The sequence below is a fragment of the Pseudorasbora parva genome, chromosome 10 (assembly GCF_024679245.1).
Source record: "Pseudorasbora parva isolate DD20220531a chromosome 10, ASM2467924v1, whole genome shotgun sequence".
Lineage (NCBI taxonomy): Eukaryota > Metazoa > Chordata > Actinopteri > Cypriniformes > Gobionidae > Pseudorasbora > Pseudorasbora parva.
This window is the reverse complement of record NC_090181.1, coordinates 28,733,756-28,751,625: the sequence shown is the minus strand read 5'-3', so window position 1 is coordinate 28,751,625 and position 17,870 is coordinate 28,733,756. Positions and strand designations below refer to the sequence as shown.

Sequence of the window (17,870 nt, the reverse complement as noted above, 5' to 3'; positions counted from 1 at the left end):
GATCATTCTGATAGGTGTCGCTATAAGCAGCAAATTTATGTTTTCGTTAATAGGCCATAACATCATGGGAATTGACACACCCTTTTACACTACCATTTAAAAGTCTGGGGTCAGCAAGTTAATTCAGCAAGGAAGGATGCATTTTTTTATTAATTAAATGTGACTATTGTTTACAAGAATACCAAAACACATATTAAGAAAGTCAACCGTGTCAATTTTGATTTTCTGTTAATTGTAGAATGAAATTATAACCACAGAAGTGATTCTTTCATATTTAGAAAGTGTGCCATTTTCTCCACTGTTCTCATCTGCCAGTCATTTTCTCTTGTGGCTACACTTTAGTTTTCCAGCTTTTATTTTTAGCATCACTGAGGATAAGAAATGATGAATAGAATGGGTGGAAGCGGTATGGACCATTTTTTACAAGTCAGGGGTTCTCAGAAACAAGTCAGTAAGGTAAACACTTTTGTAGTCGTGAACGGAAGATGAGAGCAAATACAATTTTCCTCTCCATAGCAAAAGAAAAAATACATGAGAGCGTTTCCACGACTTTCTAAAGAGGAACAAATATTGTGAGATTGATTACAGCAGTCAGAAGAGAGAATGAAGCGAAATTTGTGTTTGTAATTCACTGCCAAAATGAAAAAGTATAGCATTTATATTACTTTGTTTTTTTGTTTTTTTTTACAAAAATGAAAACCTTTTTTAGACTTGCGATGCTGATAAGTGTGAAAATTCTTTATCACAGTCTGTGAAAAGGGTCCACGGGGAAATGTCAAGCCGGATTCACATCGTTTGTATAAACACCTCAGTACAACATGGCACAGCATGCGCAAGATCCGCTAGGCCATGGCTCCAACACTTCTAAATGCCCTCTGTGTGAATTGATACTAATCTTGCAGTACAGGTTGAGTAAATGTGCTAATATTCTATGCCAGATTGTCTGAATATATGCATACCAAAGGATATTAATTGCTCAATTTAGAGATTTAATTTTCTTCTCGCTAATCCACAGCCTAGTGTGGGTGATAACCTAACTGACTCTTGAGCTTTTGTCTCCTTAATGGTATTCTGTTCCAGATGAACCGCTAATAAAATCGAGCCCAATAACCTAAAGCAATTGCTAATTCATTGGGCAGTGCTCTGTCCTGCCTACTAGCTTCTGCTGGTATGAATATGACTCCATGGAGAATATATTTATTAATGGACAGCTTTCATAAAACGCTGCTTCATTTAGGTAAATATTCCATGTGGCTAATTTAAAAAGCCCATTTCGGGTCAGAGAGGAGTCTATAACAACATGATTGGTTGTATTCCGATTTGCAGAGCTCAACACTCCAATTAAGGACATATCAGCTTAATTTCAATTTACTCTAAGTGTCTGCTCAGTGTTGTCATAGCAACAGACAAATGTGTCATTAGGACTAGCGAATACACAACTTCTATTTCAGGAAGAAGAAAAAAACCATGTTGTCGCACTTGGAAAACGAGCAACTTCAAATAAGGGCACCAACATAAACAGCTTGTTTCTAAATGTTAGCTCATCTTACCCTTGCGTCTTCTGGTACCAATCGGCTCGGATGAGGTTTGAGGTAAGAATGATGACTCTGAATCCCTCCTCATACCAAAGCAGCATCATTTTCCTGCAAAAAAAGCAACTATGACTTACATACAACTAAACCTACATAATGACAATCATCTACATTCATCTGATCTAATCTCTTTCTTTTATTTGTGTCAATCAAACAATACACCACACTGACAATAAACACTACGACACATTTACCAAAAACACATTTCCCTGCACAATAACATTGATTTTACCTAAAATGCAAGCCGCATGAAAGAGTACCTTTCAGAACATTTACTAAGCCTTCAGCTTTTGTATGATATTAATAATAACAAGTACCCCCTCATTTTGGAATATAAAATCAATTCTGTGCTGTTCTTTGTGTGGAAAATGTATTATTTTATTTAATAAAATAAGAGACGTTCTTAAGAGAGGGATGTTTAGAACTCATTTGAAGGCAAATTAGCACATGAAGAACTGACAAAGGTGTTTGAGAAGGATTATCCTGCCAATAGTTTTGTTCTTTTGCTTCCTTTTTTGATACATTTATATTGAAAAAGACAAGGCTTTTAATTCAGTCCCCTGGAGTCAAAAATACTCAATCTTGTTATGTCTGCATCTGTTGAATAAAACATGAAAGATTCTTTGGTGAAAAAAAAAACAGTACTCTAGGAATACATCACATTAAAATTCAATACTGCGCCTGTTTAACATCTAATTTCAACTCATCACAACAGATGCTCATCTGATAATCTGCACATCGGCATGGATTGTGAAGAATGTAATGCTCTCTTAAGTAGGAGTGCTATGTTCCATATGCAGCATGCTACCGACTGCTCGTTAAACCTACACCTGATCAAGGTATTTTAATGAAATTATAAAGCTACAACCCTACCATGGTTGACTTTTCACACTTAATGTGAAGAAAGGAAATAAAAACATCATCGAAGTAGTCCATAGTGTGTGACATCAGTTAGTTAGTTAGAATCTCTTTTGGTCCAAACATAAAAAAAACTACAACTTTAGGCCATCCTTAAAAATATTTTGGTTTGCAGTAACAGTAAATTTTTTTTAAAAAAGGGTCGGTAGGTAGGTCAAATTTTTTTTTTCAAATTTTAATGTAAAAAAAAAAGTACATTTTGGGGATGGTGATTACGTAGGTATGAATTTAAACTGACTGGGTCTTCAAGCCGTGCCTTCGGGCGCATAGGCTAACTGCAGGCTATATAGACCACCAACAAATTGAAATATTTGTCAAAAACATGTTTATTGCATAAATTTCAGGTGCATTCATTAAGAAAAGGTTCCAAACACCGCTAGCTGTCATTTACTCATAGCTGTCAACCCTCCCTTTTTTCCGGGTTTCTCACGTATTTTAGCTCTTTTCCCGTTTTAGTATTTTCCAGTGATATGTATTGTATATGATATGTATATGTATTCATATTTTCACGCTCGATGGTGTTAACTCAGAACACGCTACTATCTGTGTCTCTGAAGTGGCTTGCACTTCTTGCTAAACCAACGCATATGGTGATATAGACTAGTGTATTTGAATATTAAAAATATATATATATTTTTATGAATTCAATTAATTAAGCAGCTATAACCTACTCTTTACTGGTAAATATTACAGTAAACAAACATCACAGAAAATGGCAGAGCATTTTTTTCAGACGTTATTTTATTTTTGTAATATTATGTATTGTCTCTGTTTTTTTGAAGAGACACTGCCCCTCTTTCCTCCTTCTTGACAGCCTACATTTACAATAATAGCTTTGATGAACAATAATGATGAAAAAGGTTTAAAAATCGTGATTGTTTGGATTGTTTTTCCTGCCGTCGAGCCACAGCCATTCACTAAATCAGTGTTTCCCAACCTTTTTCCAGTCAAAGATCAATCCTTTTTAAAATTACAAAAGCTATTCAATCAAGAGTAGTGAGTGATGTCCTTATCTTTTGTTTGACAGACAGCAGAAGGCTACTGCCCCTTTAAGACCTAATACAGAGATATGCTCGTCTTTCTCGACTGTATAGAGTTCACTTAAGGCATCAGACTATGTCTGCTTGGATACTCATCAAGATCGACATGTTGATATACTTTTTGTGTGAGTTTGTCCGTTGAAGCGCAAGACTTGACGAACTCAATATTTGCGCGCTGTGAGACGTGCGCGCGCTTTTGTACCAGCGCAGAGAGACAGCTTCGTTCTCACACACTGCAGAGTTCTCATTCGCGTCTTCTGGCGAATATACCCATGGGTGATGACGGCGAAATGACTGGTCATACGGCAGCACTCGCATGCATTGAACACAGTTTACAAAGATAGACCGTTTTGCCCACGTTTCTTTTATAATCGCTGTTGTAGTGTAGCCTGTCTCTGAGGAGCCAGCACGTGTATCCATCGACAGAACTTTACATAAAGCATTAATTTTCAAGTTACAACCAGTGCCGCCGCTCCCACCACGCGCTGCGGTCGAGCAAAACACACGCTACCCATTGACAACGATATTTCAGACTGACAGAGACTAGATAAACGGCTTTTCCGCCATTTGTTACTGTTTTGTACACGTTGTTATATTAATTATAATTCAAATTCTGTTTTATTGGCCACAACATAGTAATGATGAATGTTGAGAGGGGCACTTTTGATTAATTTTCAAAAAGGGCAAGGGTTCAAACCCCCAAAGCCCTCGAGCTCCCCTCTGCAGTGCACTTGCCTGTGTGTAACGTGTCCATGGTCCTGACTCCTGTCACACAATGCGGCGAAATCTCCGACAGGGCTTTAATAGTCTACGTTACAGTGAATGCGAGAATGAGCCGAAACGAACGCACGTGCAGGCCATAGACATCCGTTAACCTTAGTGTAAACATAGATGACGTCACGGGTTTTTCTATAAAATAAAGAACGTAGCCTTCGTATGTGTAGACCCAGGCAATTTATATATTTATAATACTTACTAAAATATATTCATATTATTTTATTACTTTTGTATTAGATGTTTGAAGAGTAAAAAAAGAAATTGGTCGGTCTTAATGCAAATTTACAACCGGCAAGTCGGTCGGACTAAAAGGAAAAAAAAAATAATAATTTGAGTCGGCCCTAAATTGACAGGGTCGGTCGGGTTACGGCAAACAAGAATATTTTTAAGGATGGCCTTATTTAGCATGGTCTTCTCTTCCTTGTTAGCTTTCAGTCCTCAAATAAAGATTCAATCCTTTATGAATCAGTGAATTGATTCCTGATTCGGATCACCAATGTCACGTGATTCCAGCAGTTTGGCAGTTTGACACGCGATCCAAATCATGAATCAATACGCTGATTCATAACCGTTTGAATCTTTATTTGAGGATTGAACACCAACCCGGAAGAGAAGACAATGCTGAATAAAGTCGTAGTTAGGGGTTCAAGCACGAAGTGCTGAAACCCTATTGTAATTTTTGGACCAAAATGTATTTTCGATGCTTCAAGAGATGTGAACTACTTTGATTATGTTTTTATTCCCTTTCTGTACATGGACAGTATAGTGTGCATACACTTGGATACGCTCTCGGACTAAATATAAAATATCTTAAACTGTTCAGTAGATGGTCTTACGGGTGTGGAACAACATAGAAATAAAACATCAATATATGCTTTTTGAGAGTTTAATTTCATAACCATGAGCATTAACATGTTGTCAAGTTGTCACTATTCTGGGAAGGCATTCTTGTAGACGTTAGAAAGCGGATAGAGGAATTTGTTCAGTGAGGAAAGAAGGAGAGTGAGAAGTGCGTGATATCAGGTACTGATGGGACGTGGCTCAGTCTCCATAATCCAGCTCAGGTCTGGATTTTGTGCAGGCCAGTAAGGTTTCATCCTATGACAGCAAGCTTCTTGATATGACCCATTCTACTGAAAAAGGTTATTTGGGAATACAAATTCTATTTTTATTCACATTTTCTCCTTTTATTTGTCTTATTTAGTGTAGAGTTAGCTGTTTTTGTTAGGATGACAAAAAGTTTTAAAAGTAATATTTTTATACTGATAAAATTGTTAGGCTGCTCTGCCTCAGCAGTCTAACTGCGCTCGCCAATGTCAAAATAATCGAGACGGCCAATCAAATAAAAGAAGGCGGGTCCTACTGTCACTGTCACAACACAACAAGAATTTGTGCAAAAAAAGTAAGTATTAAATAACTGTTGTAAAATAGGAATTTTCAGACTACCTAGTAATACAAACTACTCAACTTTTTATAAAATGTTGTCGTTTTGAGTTGAAAATCTAAAATCATGTTTCATTTCACTGATAAATTAATGTGACAAGACAAAAACGGTTTGGATTTTCGACATATAAGTAATACGAATAAGAGTTATGAGTAAAATGTGCACATTTTAAAATAACATTTTCAATTAGTTTAAATTTCTTCATAGCTATAAGTAGACCATCTTCCATTTTTAAAACTTTTATTATTCTTATTTATTTATTCCATTTACCCCCCCCCCCACACACACACAGTAGGTGTCCACCACTTTACACAAAAGTCAAACTCTGCCTATGTGCCTGGTTTTATGCATGTTTTATGTGTGTACATAGAGGTTTGACCATGTACTGTACTACGAACCTCAAGCTTAAATCTATATCTTTCCTTGCTTTCTTTTCAGTCTAACTAAAATGATACATAGAAATGAAAGGTACAACACTCACGTATGATGTGTGCCAAATGCAATGTCCAGTTTGGCCTGTCAAAAACAACAGAGTTCAATTCAACACTAAGCATTTAGTATTTCTTTTAAAATTGAGTGGTCTGGAGTATTGTACAGAATCTGATATTGAGAAACAAAATGTTAAGAGGACCTCAGACAACCATAAAGTTTAATGCTTCCCTCTAGTGGAATAAGTATCTTATTGCAAATCATTAGATCCACAAAAATCATAGACCTGGCAGAAGCTAATATTTGGATATGGTTTGGCTTGCTCAATTAACCGGGCCTTGGACTCTCTTTTTTCTCCATGAACAAGTATGACTGGTTTGTCCCTAAAAACAAAAAAAAACAAAAACAAACAGCACATGTTCTTGTTGGCATGTAGTGCCATTTCATTCAAAGTAGTGAAATTATGTTTTCAATATATGCAGCTGCAATTCCAAATCTAATCTTACCTAAATTCTGGAGGATACTGCTCCACCATCCATGGAATGTCAAAACAATAATTAAACTAAAAAGAAAGAAAGATGTGAATCAGGAAAAAAAACATTACAAACTTTTGTGTGTGGTATTAGACACCATAACAGCAGCTTCAGCCTTTCACACAATACCTGTACAGACTCTTTTAGCGTTCCAAACATCGGAGAAAGTATATCTGATTATTGAAGAGGGGGAAAAAAAAAAAACAGGAAGACTATTAGAAATATACACAACATAATATACATACATATCATATAAATACGGAAAATATATTTACCAATATATTACTTGAAATATATTATAGTATATTGTAAATACGTGGAATAATGTATTGATGGTATTATACAATATATTATATATTCCTGTAATATATTTCAAAATATACAAATGATTGCCGCTTTCATATATTGCAATATATTGAAGAATATAAATATGAAATCCCATATAGGTGAATATATTGCCTAATGCATTACATGATATTTTCCACTATACTGCAATATATTTTTGTTTCGTTAGGGCATATATTATATATTATATATTATTTATATATATATATATATATATATATATATATATATATATATATATATATATATAAACACACACACACAAGGTCACACTCTTTAAATACCTTTAATATGCAGAGCTCCAGTGTTAAACTTTTTTGGTATCCCAATGACTTTGTTCAAATAAAAACGGTACACATCATTCATTGACAATAAATTGGTCTCAAAGAAATCAGTTGGCTCTTCTTTATAATAACTTGTGCCGTGAGGGCTCGGAGGACGTTTGTCTTCAGTCTTCTTCCTCTTAGGACTAAGCTTTGGCTTTTTGGGTTCATTTTTCAGGACAGGTGTAGGAGCTTCATCATCACTGCTGGAGAGGTTCCAGCCCCCCTCCTCGGTTTCTCTCTTTCTCTTTACAGCAGGTGAGTTGCTTTTGTACTTTACAGGGCCGGTTTGATTCACATGTGCAGCCTTTCTGGCTTCGGATACCATGGAAGGAGCAGACAGGTCTTTCACAGGATTGGCGTTTGAAGCTTTCTCATATCGCTTTGGACTCAGTTTGGGCTCTTGCTTGAAGGTGGTGATCTTATCTGGTTTTCTTTCTAAATCAGGTTTAATGCTTGGCTTGTTTGAATCCTTTTGCGGTGTTGGAGGGATAATGTTGTCCTCGTCTTCACTATCTGATATGGTCCACTTGCCATGTTGACTGTCCTGGGACATTTTTGTTCAGCTGTAACATTAGATCATGAACAGCGTTATATTATCTTCTTTGTTGTTGTTAACGTTACATACTGTAAACTATCTACTGAAAACGAGCACATTTTAACTTATTTTGTCTAAAGATGCATTGAAAAACAAGTTTGTGTAAGAGATGCAAGAGATAAATGCTCACATGAACAAGTGATGCATCGAAGAGCTTAACCACACTGTAAACATAAGCGTACTAAGTTCAATGTAAATGTAAACTTACAAAGAGGCGGGAAGATGAAATGTAGGCTAAAGGTAAATAATTAAAATGTTACGGTTATAAAGAAAGCCAAGTGCTGCATATATACAGCAACGACACTGCTAGACCACTGTCCATTTGAAACTCAAATCATCATTAACTGCACCACAACAGTTTGTTGTGTTTTGGTTTTGATTCGGCATGCGCTGCACTCGCTGTACATTCCACATGTAGTCACAGAAAGGAAACGGCACAATGAACAACAGAACAATCTTCAAAATAAAAGTCTCCATTATACTCGACATTCAACAATTCTAAAGTAATTGTGACATTAAAGGTGGATATTTTTACGTCATAAATTTCTATGTATGTAATAACTATGACTTTTATTTTACTTTTAACTATGACTGACTTTTACGTCATATTCTGTTGCCACTGCCACTTTCATCAGGTACACTGTAATGAGAAAGGAGGTCTTAATTGTCATAAAAATACTGTCAAAATGAAAAGAAAATCCATAATTTATTATTTTATCATATGACACAGAAATACATTTTCTTTAAGTAGAATGCAATTTCTTAAACTTTTCTTTCTTTCTTTCTTTCTTTCTTTCTTTCTTTCTTTCTTTCTTTCTTTCTTTCTTTCTTTCTTTCTTTCTTTCTTTCTTTCTTTCTTTCTTTCTTTCTTTCTTTCTTTCTTTCTTTCTTTCTTATTTTTTGGATTGACTTTTGGTTTGAAAATAATAGACTCATCACAGAACATTCGCACATTTTCAGGGTGCGGCTTAATCAGCTCCCTAGTTCAGTTGTCAGGGCACTGATCAGGGAGTAAGCCCATTGACTTATGTCCTGATCAGTGCCCTGACTAGTGCACTAGGGAGCTGAATGAGACGCAGGGTCAGTATCCAATCAGCGTCTCTGGTACTGCGTGCTTAACTCAACAACTGCACAGAAAACCAATCCATCACATTCATACGGTTTCTATACAAACATCTACAACTTTCCAGAAACTTTCGGATATTTAGGTTAACCCAATGCAAGTATTCACCGCTGGAAGAAGCGTTAGGAACGAGAGACAAATAAACGATGCCGAAAGGAAAAAAATAGAGTTGGTAAGATCGATGTCATGACGGTTGTGAAACAGATTTGCTTGAAACGGATACTGAGATTAACGTTATAATTATATACATTTACAATATGATAATTATGAAGACCATATATATATATATATATAGGAGGTGGGCAAAGTATATGTTTTTAAACTTATACGACTGAACATGTTAACTGTTACGTTAACACTTCTGTTCTGTGTTTAGTGAACCATAAACTGTAAAAATAAAATAAGCATGGGACGGATATGTGCTGGATTATTTTAAAAAGCGTGGCGTTGTGACATTTTGATAATACGCTAGAGAGGAGAAAAAACGTTACGCCCGAACAGGGACTTGAACCCTGGACCCTCAGATTAAAAGTCTGATGCTCTACCGACTGAGCTATCCGGGCTCTGAAACTCTAATTTGGAGGGGGGCGACCAAATCGCTCACTGTATTCTGTAAATCGTTCGATTACCTCAAAACGGTAACCTAAATTCATTACGATCATTACAAAGAAGCAGTCTACACAATATTGTGTGGTCATAATAACAGTTGTCCTGAGATAAGTGACTTAACGTTACTACTATATTGAAATGCGTGGCTAGAGGTCGCTGTTCACTGGTAAATTATACGAGAACGTCTGAAATTCTTCAGAGAAACATGTACTGTATGTATTTGATACATACAGTATCATATGATACATTCTTTCTTTCTTTCTTTCTTTCTTTCTTTCTTTCTTTCTTTCTTTCTTTCACAAGTTCATTTAATTTTTTTGCCGCAAAAAGTATTTTTTGACCATAACTATTTGCAAATAGCGATAGATGTTATTTACACCAAGTGTAATAGCAACTAGATTCTATTTACAGTACGTGAAAACATGATACTGTATGTATCATATGATACATACAGTATCATATGATACACGACGGGTGCTGTTTCATAAACACCATCATGAATGAAAACGTGACACTGAGTTCATATAAAAGTTAATCAAAAACAGTTAATTAACATCAAGCCACTTATATTTTCGATGCAAAACGTACAGTTTTAGTTCCATTTTTAGCAGCGAAAATAGTTACAAACAAAGATCACAGCAGAACCATAACGCAACGTGTTACTGAATGATTCAGCGTTTTGAATGAATCGGTTGAACCTAAGATTCAATTACCTATTCGTAAACGACTGTCTAATTCTTGAACTAATCAGTTGTTTCAATGAGTCGACTCAATGATTCATTCATTAAGACTACCACCTACTGGTAGTTTAGTTTCATGTTTAAACATTCTTTCCAACTTTTCTTATTTGTATTCAAAACATATTTAAAACAATTTCATAACTAGCCTGACAAGCCAGACCCACATCCAGATTTGGTCTGGAAACTCACCATTGGCAGGGCAACGTGAAGCAGAGCTAGTTGACAGATTAAACTTTCGCTGTATCTGGCCGGCAAAACTCCGAACACATCTTCCCTTTTTCAGAATGACTTCAGTGCCGTTCTTTGTTCTTTTCTCAGAGAAAAGCTTAACTCCAAGTCTTCCAGCGTAGTGGCCAAAGCCAAATTGAAAAACCGCCGTTCACCAACTCTGCCATCATTAGGTTAAGCCCCGCCCATCGACTCTATACTCGATGTGATTGGCCTGACCAGAGTTTGGTTTTTACAGCTCAGATGGGTATTGAGAGTTGCTAGGCGAGACTCGCAGATTAGATTTGCTGCCGCTAGGGTGCGTCTATATTTCCAGGCTATCTCATAACACTATTTAATGTGGTTGTATTTTTTTCTGTGTAAATTATTTAATTTGATTGGTAACCGCTTATTCTTATTCTAGTTTATGTATTGATCAAATTCAAGAATATAAAATGAAAGCTAAAGCATAGCCTATATTTAATAAGATTAGGGGAAAAAAAGTCAAAATCTTACAAATATGCAGATTTAAAATCAGAATTTTAAAGCTGATTGAACAGTCGTGAGAATGTTGCTTCAGAGTAAATAATATTTACAACACACACACACACACACACACACACACACACACACACACACACACACACACAATTCCAGACAAGCCTTTTTTTTTTTTACTCGGACAAGTGAATGAAAGATTTACGTTACTTTATGAAGGACAGGCACAGGCTTAATGTCGAACCCTGCTGCTTATTATACCTCAAACATGTTTCAGATGATGTAAGTTAGTTCAAGAAATTTATCAGGTTTTTGTCTTTAAAACATTCTTGTGTGTAGAACAAATTTCTTACGTATCCTAACTTAAGCCTCCGTTGCTAATCCCAAAACTTAATTTTACATATTTTAGTAACTGAGGCTTCAGCCACTGATATCAGAATGCAATTATTAGAGAGAGAGAGATTAAGAGTGTGTGTGAATTACCCGAATATATGTGCGTCTCTCAACCGGCAGCAGTGTGCGTCTCTGCTAATGCTAATAGCGAACCTTTTTTTCTGTGTAAGTGTGTCCGTACTGTATGTGTTTTTGAGTGTGAAAGGAGAAAGTGCTTTGCACAATACAATGTAATTTTGTGGCAAACACGTGGAAATAATGTAGATTTATCTTTATTTGATTGGTGAGTGGTATGGGTGTTGTACAGTAGGTAGGGCTGGACAATAATTCAATATCAATATATATCGCGATATAATTTTTTTCAATAACGGTGATATGATTTTTAAACACATTTCCGATATTTCGATATGACTGACGTTCAGGGCGCATGCCATCAGAAAGAGCAGAACACGATTGGCTTCTTGCGTGATGACGTACACCACGGACACGCAGCCAGTGCTCAGCAGAAGTAGGCTGATAGATCCAACGCGGCACGTTTTAGCTACAAAGAGAGTTTCCCTGACCGCAACACAAATGTGATTGAACGAGCTTCCACAAGTAAGGAGAAATAAATAGTTGATAAGAGAAGAAAGACTAACTTTCTTTAGTGGCGTGGAAGTGGTTCGTCTATCTAAAGCACTATTCGCACGGGATTAGTATTATAGAGACCTCTGTGATTTAGAAATGACTCCTCCACATCTGAGTTTTGCGTGGCGCATTCGCACGGGATAAGCAAAGCCTGTGATTTTACTCGAATTTACTGACTTCTCCCGGATATGATGTTCGTTATAGATAGCTGTATGAAATCATAAACAGGCATCGATATCGTTTTGATTATTTTACAGTAGCCTAATAAATAAATATAATTTCGTTCAGTTAGCGAACAGACGCCATGAACTGAGCTTAGACCCGCGGCAGGAATCAGATTTCATTTATCACGAGTAAGAAGCTGACAATATACGGCGGAAGATTCAGTTTCAAAACTAAATGTAAAAGCGCCCATTTAAACAAGATTGTCATTGTACTATACTGTTCTGTTATGTTTTTCATTCAGAACAGTATTGATGTTAATATTAAACACACCATTCAATCAGATTACTCTCAAATTGATACTCATTCTAAAGTGAAAGTATAATCCGTGTGGGTGCGGCTGCACGGGAATTAACGGTGCGCATTATGAATGCAGACTTTATTCTTCGTGAAAGATAAAGATAGAAATGATCACAGGGAGAAAAAAAGCTTGCAAAAAGTATATATAATCCGCCTAATCCTGGCCAAATCACAGAGATGTCGATTCGGACGGGACTAATGTTATCACAGGACCTCGGTGTTCGGCGAAATATGGTAGGTAGGCTAATTTGCGGGGGAATTTTTACTTTACAAATTACAGACATGGCCGATTCGCACGGGATTAAGATCACAGACATTCTCTGCAATTATTACAAATCACCAGAGGTACCCAGATAATACGAATCCCGTGCGAATGGGGCTGATATTAAACTTGTGCCGGAGAGGTGCCGACTAGGGGTGTAACAATACATCGACATAGATGCATCAATCTAATGTCTAACAATACGATGCCAAGCGTTACAAATAATCCATGTAGACTATTTAGGCTATGTAAGAGGCAAGTGGCACATTTGTTTTAATACTTTCCACATTTGCACACAATGTCATGTATTAACACCAATGCGTTCATTCTCGTTTAAATTACCCTTCAAAGCTTGTGAAAGACGGCCAGACATGGCTTCACGAAAATGTATAATTTTCTCCTGTTTAAAGCCTTGCAAAAAGCAGCGTGCACTCATCTCAAACAGAGCACAAATAGGCCACTGAATTGAGTCTTCTTTTATTTATTTTTTGTGCATCAGTAGGCTAGATAAAGGTATAGTTTTGCATAAAAGGAGAATATAGCGCTATGAATCGTTCTTCACTGGAATTTAAAACTTAAAAGAAAATGCTCAATAAACTGCGTCTGCGAAGTGAGAGTCTTGTTTATTTGATGGTGATTTCACAATTCTTGTTCGTATAAAGGCTAAATACAAATAAAAGGTGAACATTAATTTATTTGTACCGTTTTTATTTCTAAAATATTATATAGTTTTATAGGAGGAGGTTTCATAGACTTGGCAAATTAATTTGTCAGAAGTTTGTAGGTACAGAAATCCTTTGTGGCAGTTCTTGGTAGTTTTTCTAAAGCTTTTATATAGTTCATATCGATATCGAAATTATATCGTATCGACCAAAATTAAGAAATATATCGTGATATAAATTGTGGCCATATCGTCCAGCCCTAACAGTAGGCTGTAAAGACATTTGAAGTAAATTGGTGAAGTGATATGTAATGTGGTCAAGACCTACCTGGAATTACTTTAGCCTGAGTTTCCCTGAAAATAATTACACACCCCGGAACCTTCGTCAACCAATGAAATTCAAGTATTCAACAGCCCCATACTATAATAATGAACATGAGCTCGGTGACTGACCGACGTCTCTGTATGGCATGAAACGCGCTGACATGCAGAGGGGTAAAAAAAAGTTGACAGGCAGACATCTTGGACAAAGTTTGTATGGTCCTACACCTTCAACAAACAATGCATATAAATTTAGACCACATACCATCATAACAAAGATATTTCAGGAACAAATCACTTGCCTTTAAGATTAAAAATAAAGTATTTTAATTATACAGATTCGAAGTGAAACATTCAGCTTCATTGTTCAACATTGTTTCATCACATTTGTGTTGGGAGTGACAATGATTTCATATTCACACATTCCATTGGTGTATTTGTTCTGTAAAATGCAATATAATGCAGGGTTGTATTATTTTAAGTAATTTTTTGTATTATTTAGCAGTGTAGCTACTTGTATTTTACTCTTTTTACCACGTTCTTTTTTTTATGTGATGCAAAGATGTATAACCTATATATCAACACTCCTCTGCTCTTGCTCAAAAAGCTAAATAAAGCCTCCAGGCAGGATTTCCACAATAAAAGCTCATTGTAATGGTTACAAATTCATTAAGATTAATATGCAAATGTACCATATAAATGTTAATGAAAATCAGTGAAAGCCATTAAGTGAACCCCTCCCCCCATTTTTTTTTTTTATAAATAAAAAATAAATAAAAATTCCAAGAGAGTGCACATTTCTCGCAACAAATATTTACTGAGCAGCTTTCTTTTTTCTGTGTTAAACATTGATTCTTTAAAAATCCTCCTCTGAAACATATGATTAATATTGCCACTGTTGGGGTTATACGTACTACTCTGACTGCAATGTCCATGTTTATGTACACTTTAGGTTTTCCATCAGTGTGATGTGGGTAAGAAGGGTTATTTGTCCAGAGAAGATCTTAAGATGGCAGTTGTCATGCTTTTTGGATACAAGCCATCAAAGGTAAAGCAAATCAGAATCACTGATATTTTCTAAATTATATAATTACTGTCATATTAAAGGGATGGTTCACCCACAAATGACAATTCTGTCATCATTTAGTTGTTCCAAACCTGTATGAATAATTTTTTTTTTCTGCTGAACCGAAAAGAAGATATTTTGAAGAATATGGGTAACCAAACAGATGATGGGCCCCATTGACTTACACAGTATGCGAAAAAATACCATGGAAGTCAATGGGGCCCATCAGGTGCTTGGTGTTCAGCAGAATAAAGAAAGGTTGAAAACAAATTGAGGATGATTAAATAGTACTATCCCTTTAACTAAAACCATGTTTAACTGTAAATAAATAGTTAAAAAATAATTTACAGAGTAAAAACATTTTTACAATACTTAAATAGTGGCATATTGCTGTGTAGATTTATTTCACTCTTCATCATAATGTAATTGTGCAATATTCATGGAATACAAATGTTAATCTGACAGGGCTTGGATTTTTTTTATTTTTTTGAAAAACAATATAGTTTTGCAACGTGTTTTTGTTATTGTTTTATATTTATAATCATATTTTAACAGTCATTGTGTATTTTCTCTTGCAGTCAGAGACAAATATCTTGATGAATGGCACTAAGAACTGTCCGGGTAAGGGCAAAATATAATACCTGTCATAATGAATGAATGTATCACAGTTTGCTGTACAGTTGTAGACATGCCAGCGCTGTGTGTTTTAGTGCTTTGCGATTCACCTTCAGCAGACGCTCAAACCCACATTGATGGGCACTCCAAAAATGATATGCACAATTTCTCTCCTGATTTATTTTTCTATGTGGAAAACGAAATTTTATACCACTCAGGCAAAGTGAAAGAAAAAGGAGCTTGATGTAGATACTGTGTAATCTGTTTACACATTGCCAGTAATGAAATCCTGACAAACAGCGGTAAATAATGTTGCCGTGAAATGCATACAGGATTTCTACAGGCCCTTTTGACAGACAGAAACACTGAGGAAAATGGGGGTTTGGCAGGACAGCATTTTGAGGGAGACATTAAATGGTTGAAGACCTAGATTAGTAAGTAATTTGTTTCTTGTTTTATCCCACAAGCAAATTGCTTTTGTATGTTGCCCTGTGGGAAAGCAAAAGATAATCTAGTTAAAGTGGCATGCTTTGTGTGATGAAATATTCCACCATTAAATCTTGCTCAGAGCAAATGGTGAATTAAATTGCCCCTCTTTTGAATTTCATGTGATTACTAAATTAGTGATGGTCGGGAGGAGAGGGTTGCTGGTGGTGATGTAGGAGGCTTGACTAGACTCGGTAGTGAAATGCTTTGGCAGGCTCATCGCATGGAAAAAGAGGCCACTTAAGGCTTCAGTGCTACACGGTGCTCACAATAATACTGCCACTTATTTAGCCTACTCACCCCTTCCTTTGTCCTTCTCTTTATCTCACTCTCTTTTGCCCTTTTTCACTTGCTAAATAAGCGAGAAACGGTGGAAAGGTCACACAGCTAAAGCTATCTCCTAATTGCAATTGCTCGCGCTTCTATTTTTATCACAGAGGCATGACCGCTTCAGAATGAAGATTTTGTTGATTCCGAAATGTCTCCACTAGGGATGCTCCGATCAATCGGCCGCAGATCGGTATTGGCCGATAATCACATTGTATGACTGCATTGGAATTTGCATACTTCCCTTACCTGAGCACATTTCGCTCTATGCCAGCGAGCTCCACTCAAAGGCTCACGAACCACTCACGCTCACCAGTAAAATGACATTCGCTCAAATCCCGCTCCGACATTAAAATTTCTCTGTACTGTACTATAGGTGTTATAGAAAACATATTTGGTTTCATATTTATGTTTAGAGGGGGAGGGGGGTGAAACACTCAGTTTCAGTACAACCCCATGTCAATCTTGAGTACCTATAGAGTAGTAGTGTATCCTTCAAATCTCCAAAAATTCTTTAGTTTTATTATATTTATAAAAGAAATATAGGCTGTACCGAGTCTTTCCGAAAAAAAACGAGCGCCTGGAGGCGTATCATGTGGGCGGAGCTAAAGAATGACGAGTGCGCAGCTACAGCACAAGAGTTTCTGAAAGCTGACATCGTCATGCGTGGACAAGAAAATGTTACCCTAATAAACCATGGCTATCAATCAGATTCAACTAATACAGATCCAGAATCAGATTCGGAGGCTGAAATAAATTGAACAGGAGAAACAGCAACAGCAGGACGTCCGTCTCTGTGGTATGTACTGTACTGGCCTGTCAACATTTGTGTGTCTTTACTCGCAGTTTATGAGGACATGATTCGGTTTATGGACTATTGTATGCGACTAAACCTTAGCAGTAGCAAGCAAAATGGTTTTGCACGTCAGACTAGTGTAACGTTATACATAGAACAACAATAGAGTAACCGTTAGCGCATTTGAATGACGAAGCACACTTTGTGAGAACGTCCACTAGGTTTATCGTTTACTGATGTTTACTTACGAGACGATAGCCAACAACAAAGACATTTGAAGCAGTTTTACTCACCGCCTGTTTCCAAAGAAGGACCGTGAACCTTTATCGCTGGGACGCTTTGGTAACAATGTGGATTTATTGAAGTCCTGACAGCAGTGACCGTAGAGATCCACTTTTGCGACACGATTAAAGCGTGATGTTGTGATGCTTCTTGTCATTTCAGCGTTCAAATCGGCCTTCCCGGAATGCTGTGCTGAAGCGTTGAAGTCGCTTTACTTCACCCATAGGAATAAAGTGGAGCGCGGCGCGACAGACATGTTGCACGGAGTGGATCTGCACCTTGAGAGCAGTGTTTATGGGCATGCATTAACAAAAATTAATGGATAGTTAAGTGCTA

General features: G+C 36.6%; 2 protein-coding genes and 1 non-coding gene across 5 annotated transcripts in view; 1 reads left to right on the top strand and 2 right to left on the bottom strand.

Annotated features, from left to right (window-relative positions):
- tdp1 (tyrosyl-DNA phosphodiesterase 1) overlaps positions 1-8,429 on the bottom strand; it is a 54,127-nt gene extending 45,698 nt beyond the window's left edge. For 2 of the 3 annotated variants that reach the window (XR_010908084.1, XM_067455765.1), the window contains exons 1-7: positions 8,208-8,429; positions 7,363-7,967; positions 6,863-6,906; positions 6,707-6,762; positions 6,487-6,583; positions 6,253-6,287; positions 1,551-1,643 (exon numbers count right to left, since the gene is read on the bottom strand). Coding sequence is in view for 2 of the 3 variants with exons in the window: in XM_067455765.1 (XP_067311866.1) it covers positions 1,551-1,643; positions 6,253-6,287; positions 6,487-6,583; positions 6,707-6,762; positions 6,863-6,906; positions 7,363-7,957 (920 nt within the window). In the remaining variant the exon portion in view is untranslated. Of the gene's footprint in view, positions 1-1,550; positions 1,644-6,252; positions 6,288-6,486; positions 6,584-6,706; positions 6,763-6,862; positions 6,907-7,362; positions 7,968-8,129 lie in introns of all 3 variants that reach the window. The other variant, XM_067455766.1, reaches the window with a different exon arrangement.
- Positions 8,430-9,113: 684 nt separating this feature from the next.
- The window catches only part of efcab11 (EF-hand calcium binding domain 11), a 116,592-nt gene continuing 107,835 nt past the window's right edge, over positions 9,114-17,870 (top strand). Inside the window, exons 1-3 of the mRNA XM_067455772.1 lie at positions 9,114-9,294; positions 14,915-15,010; positions 15,607-15,649. Coding sequence (XP_067311873.1) covers positions 9,217-9,294; positions 14,915-15,010; positions 15,607-15,649 — 217 coding nt within the window. The 5' untranslated portion in view covers positions 9,114-9,216. The remainder of the gene's footprint in view (positions 9,295-14,914; positions 15,011-15,606; positions 15,650-17,870) is intronic.
- On the bottom strand, positions 9,613-9,685 carry trnak-uuu (transfer RNA lysine (anticodon UUU)). Its single transcript has one exon. It is a non-coding gene; the product is annotated as a tRNA-Lys (tRNA).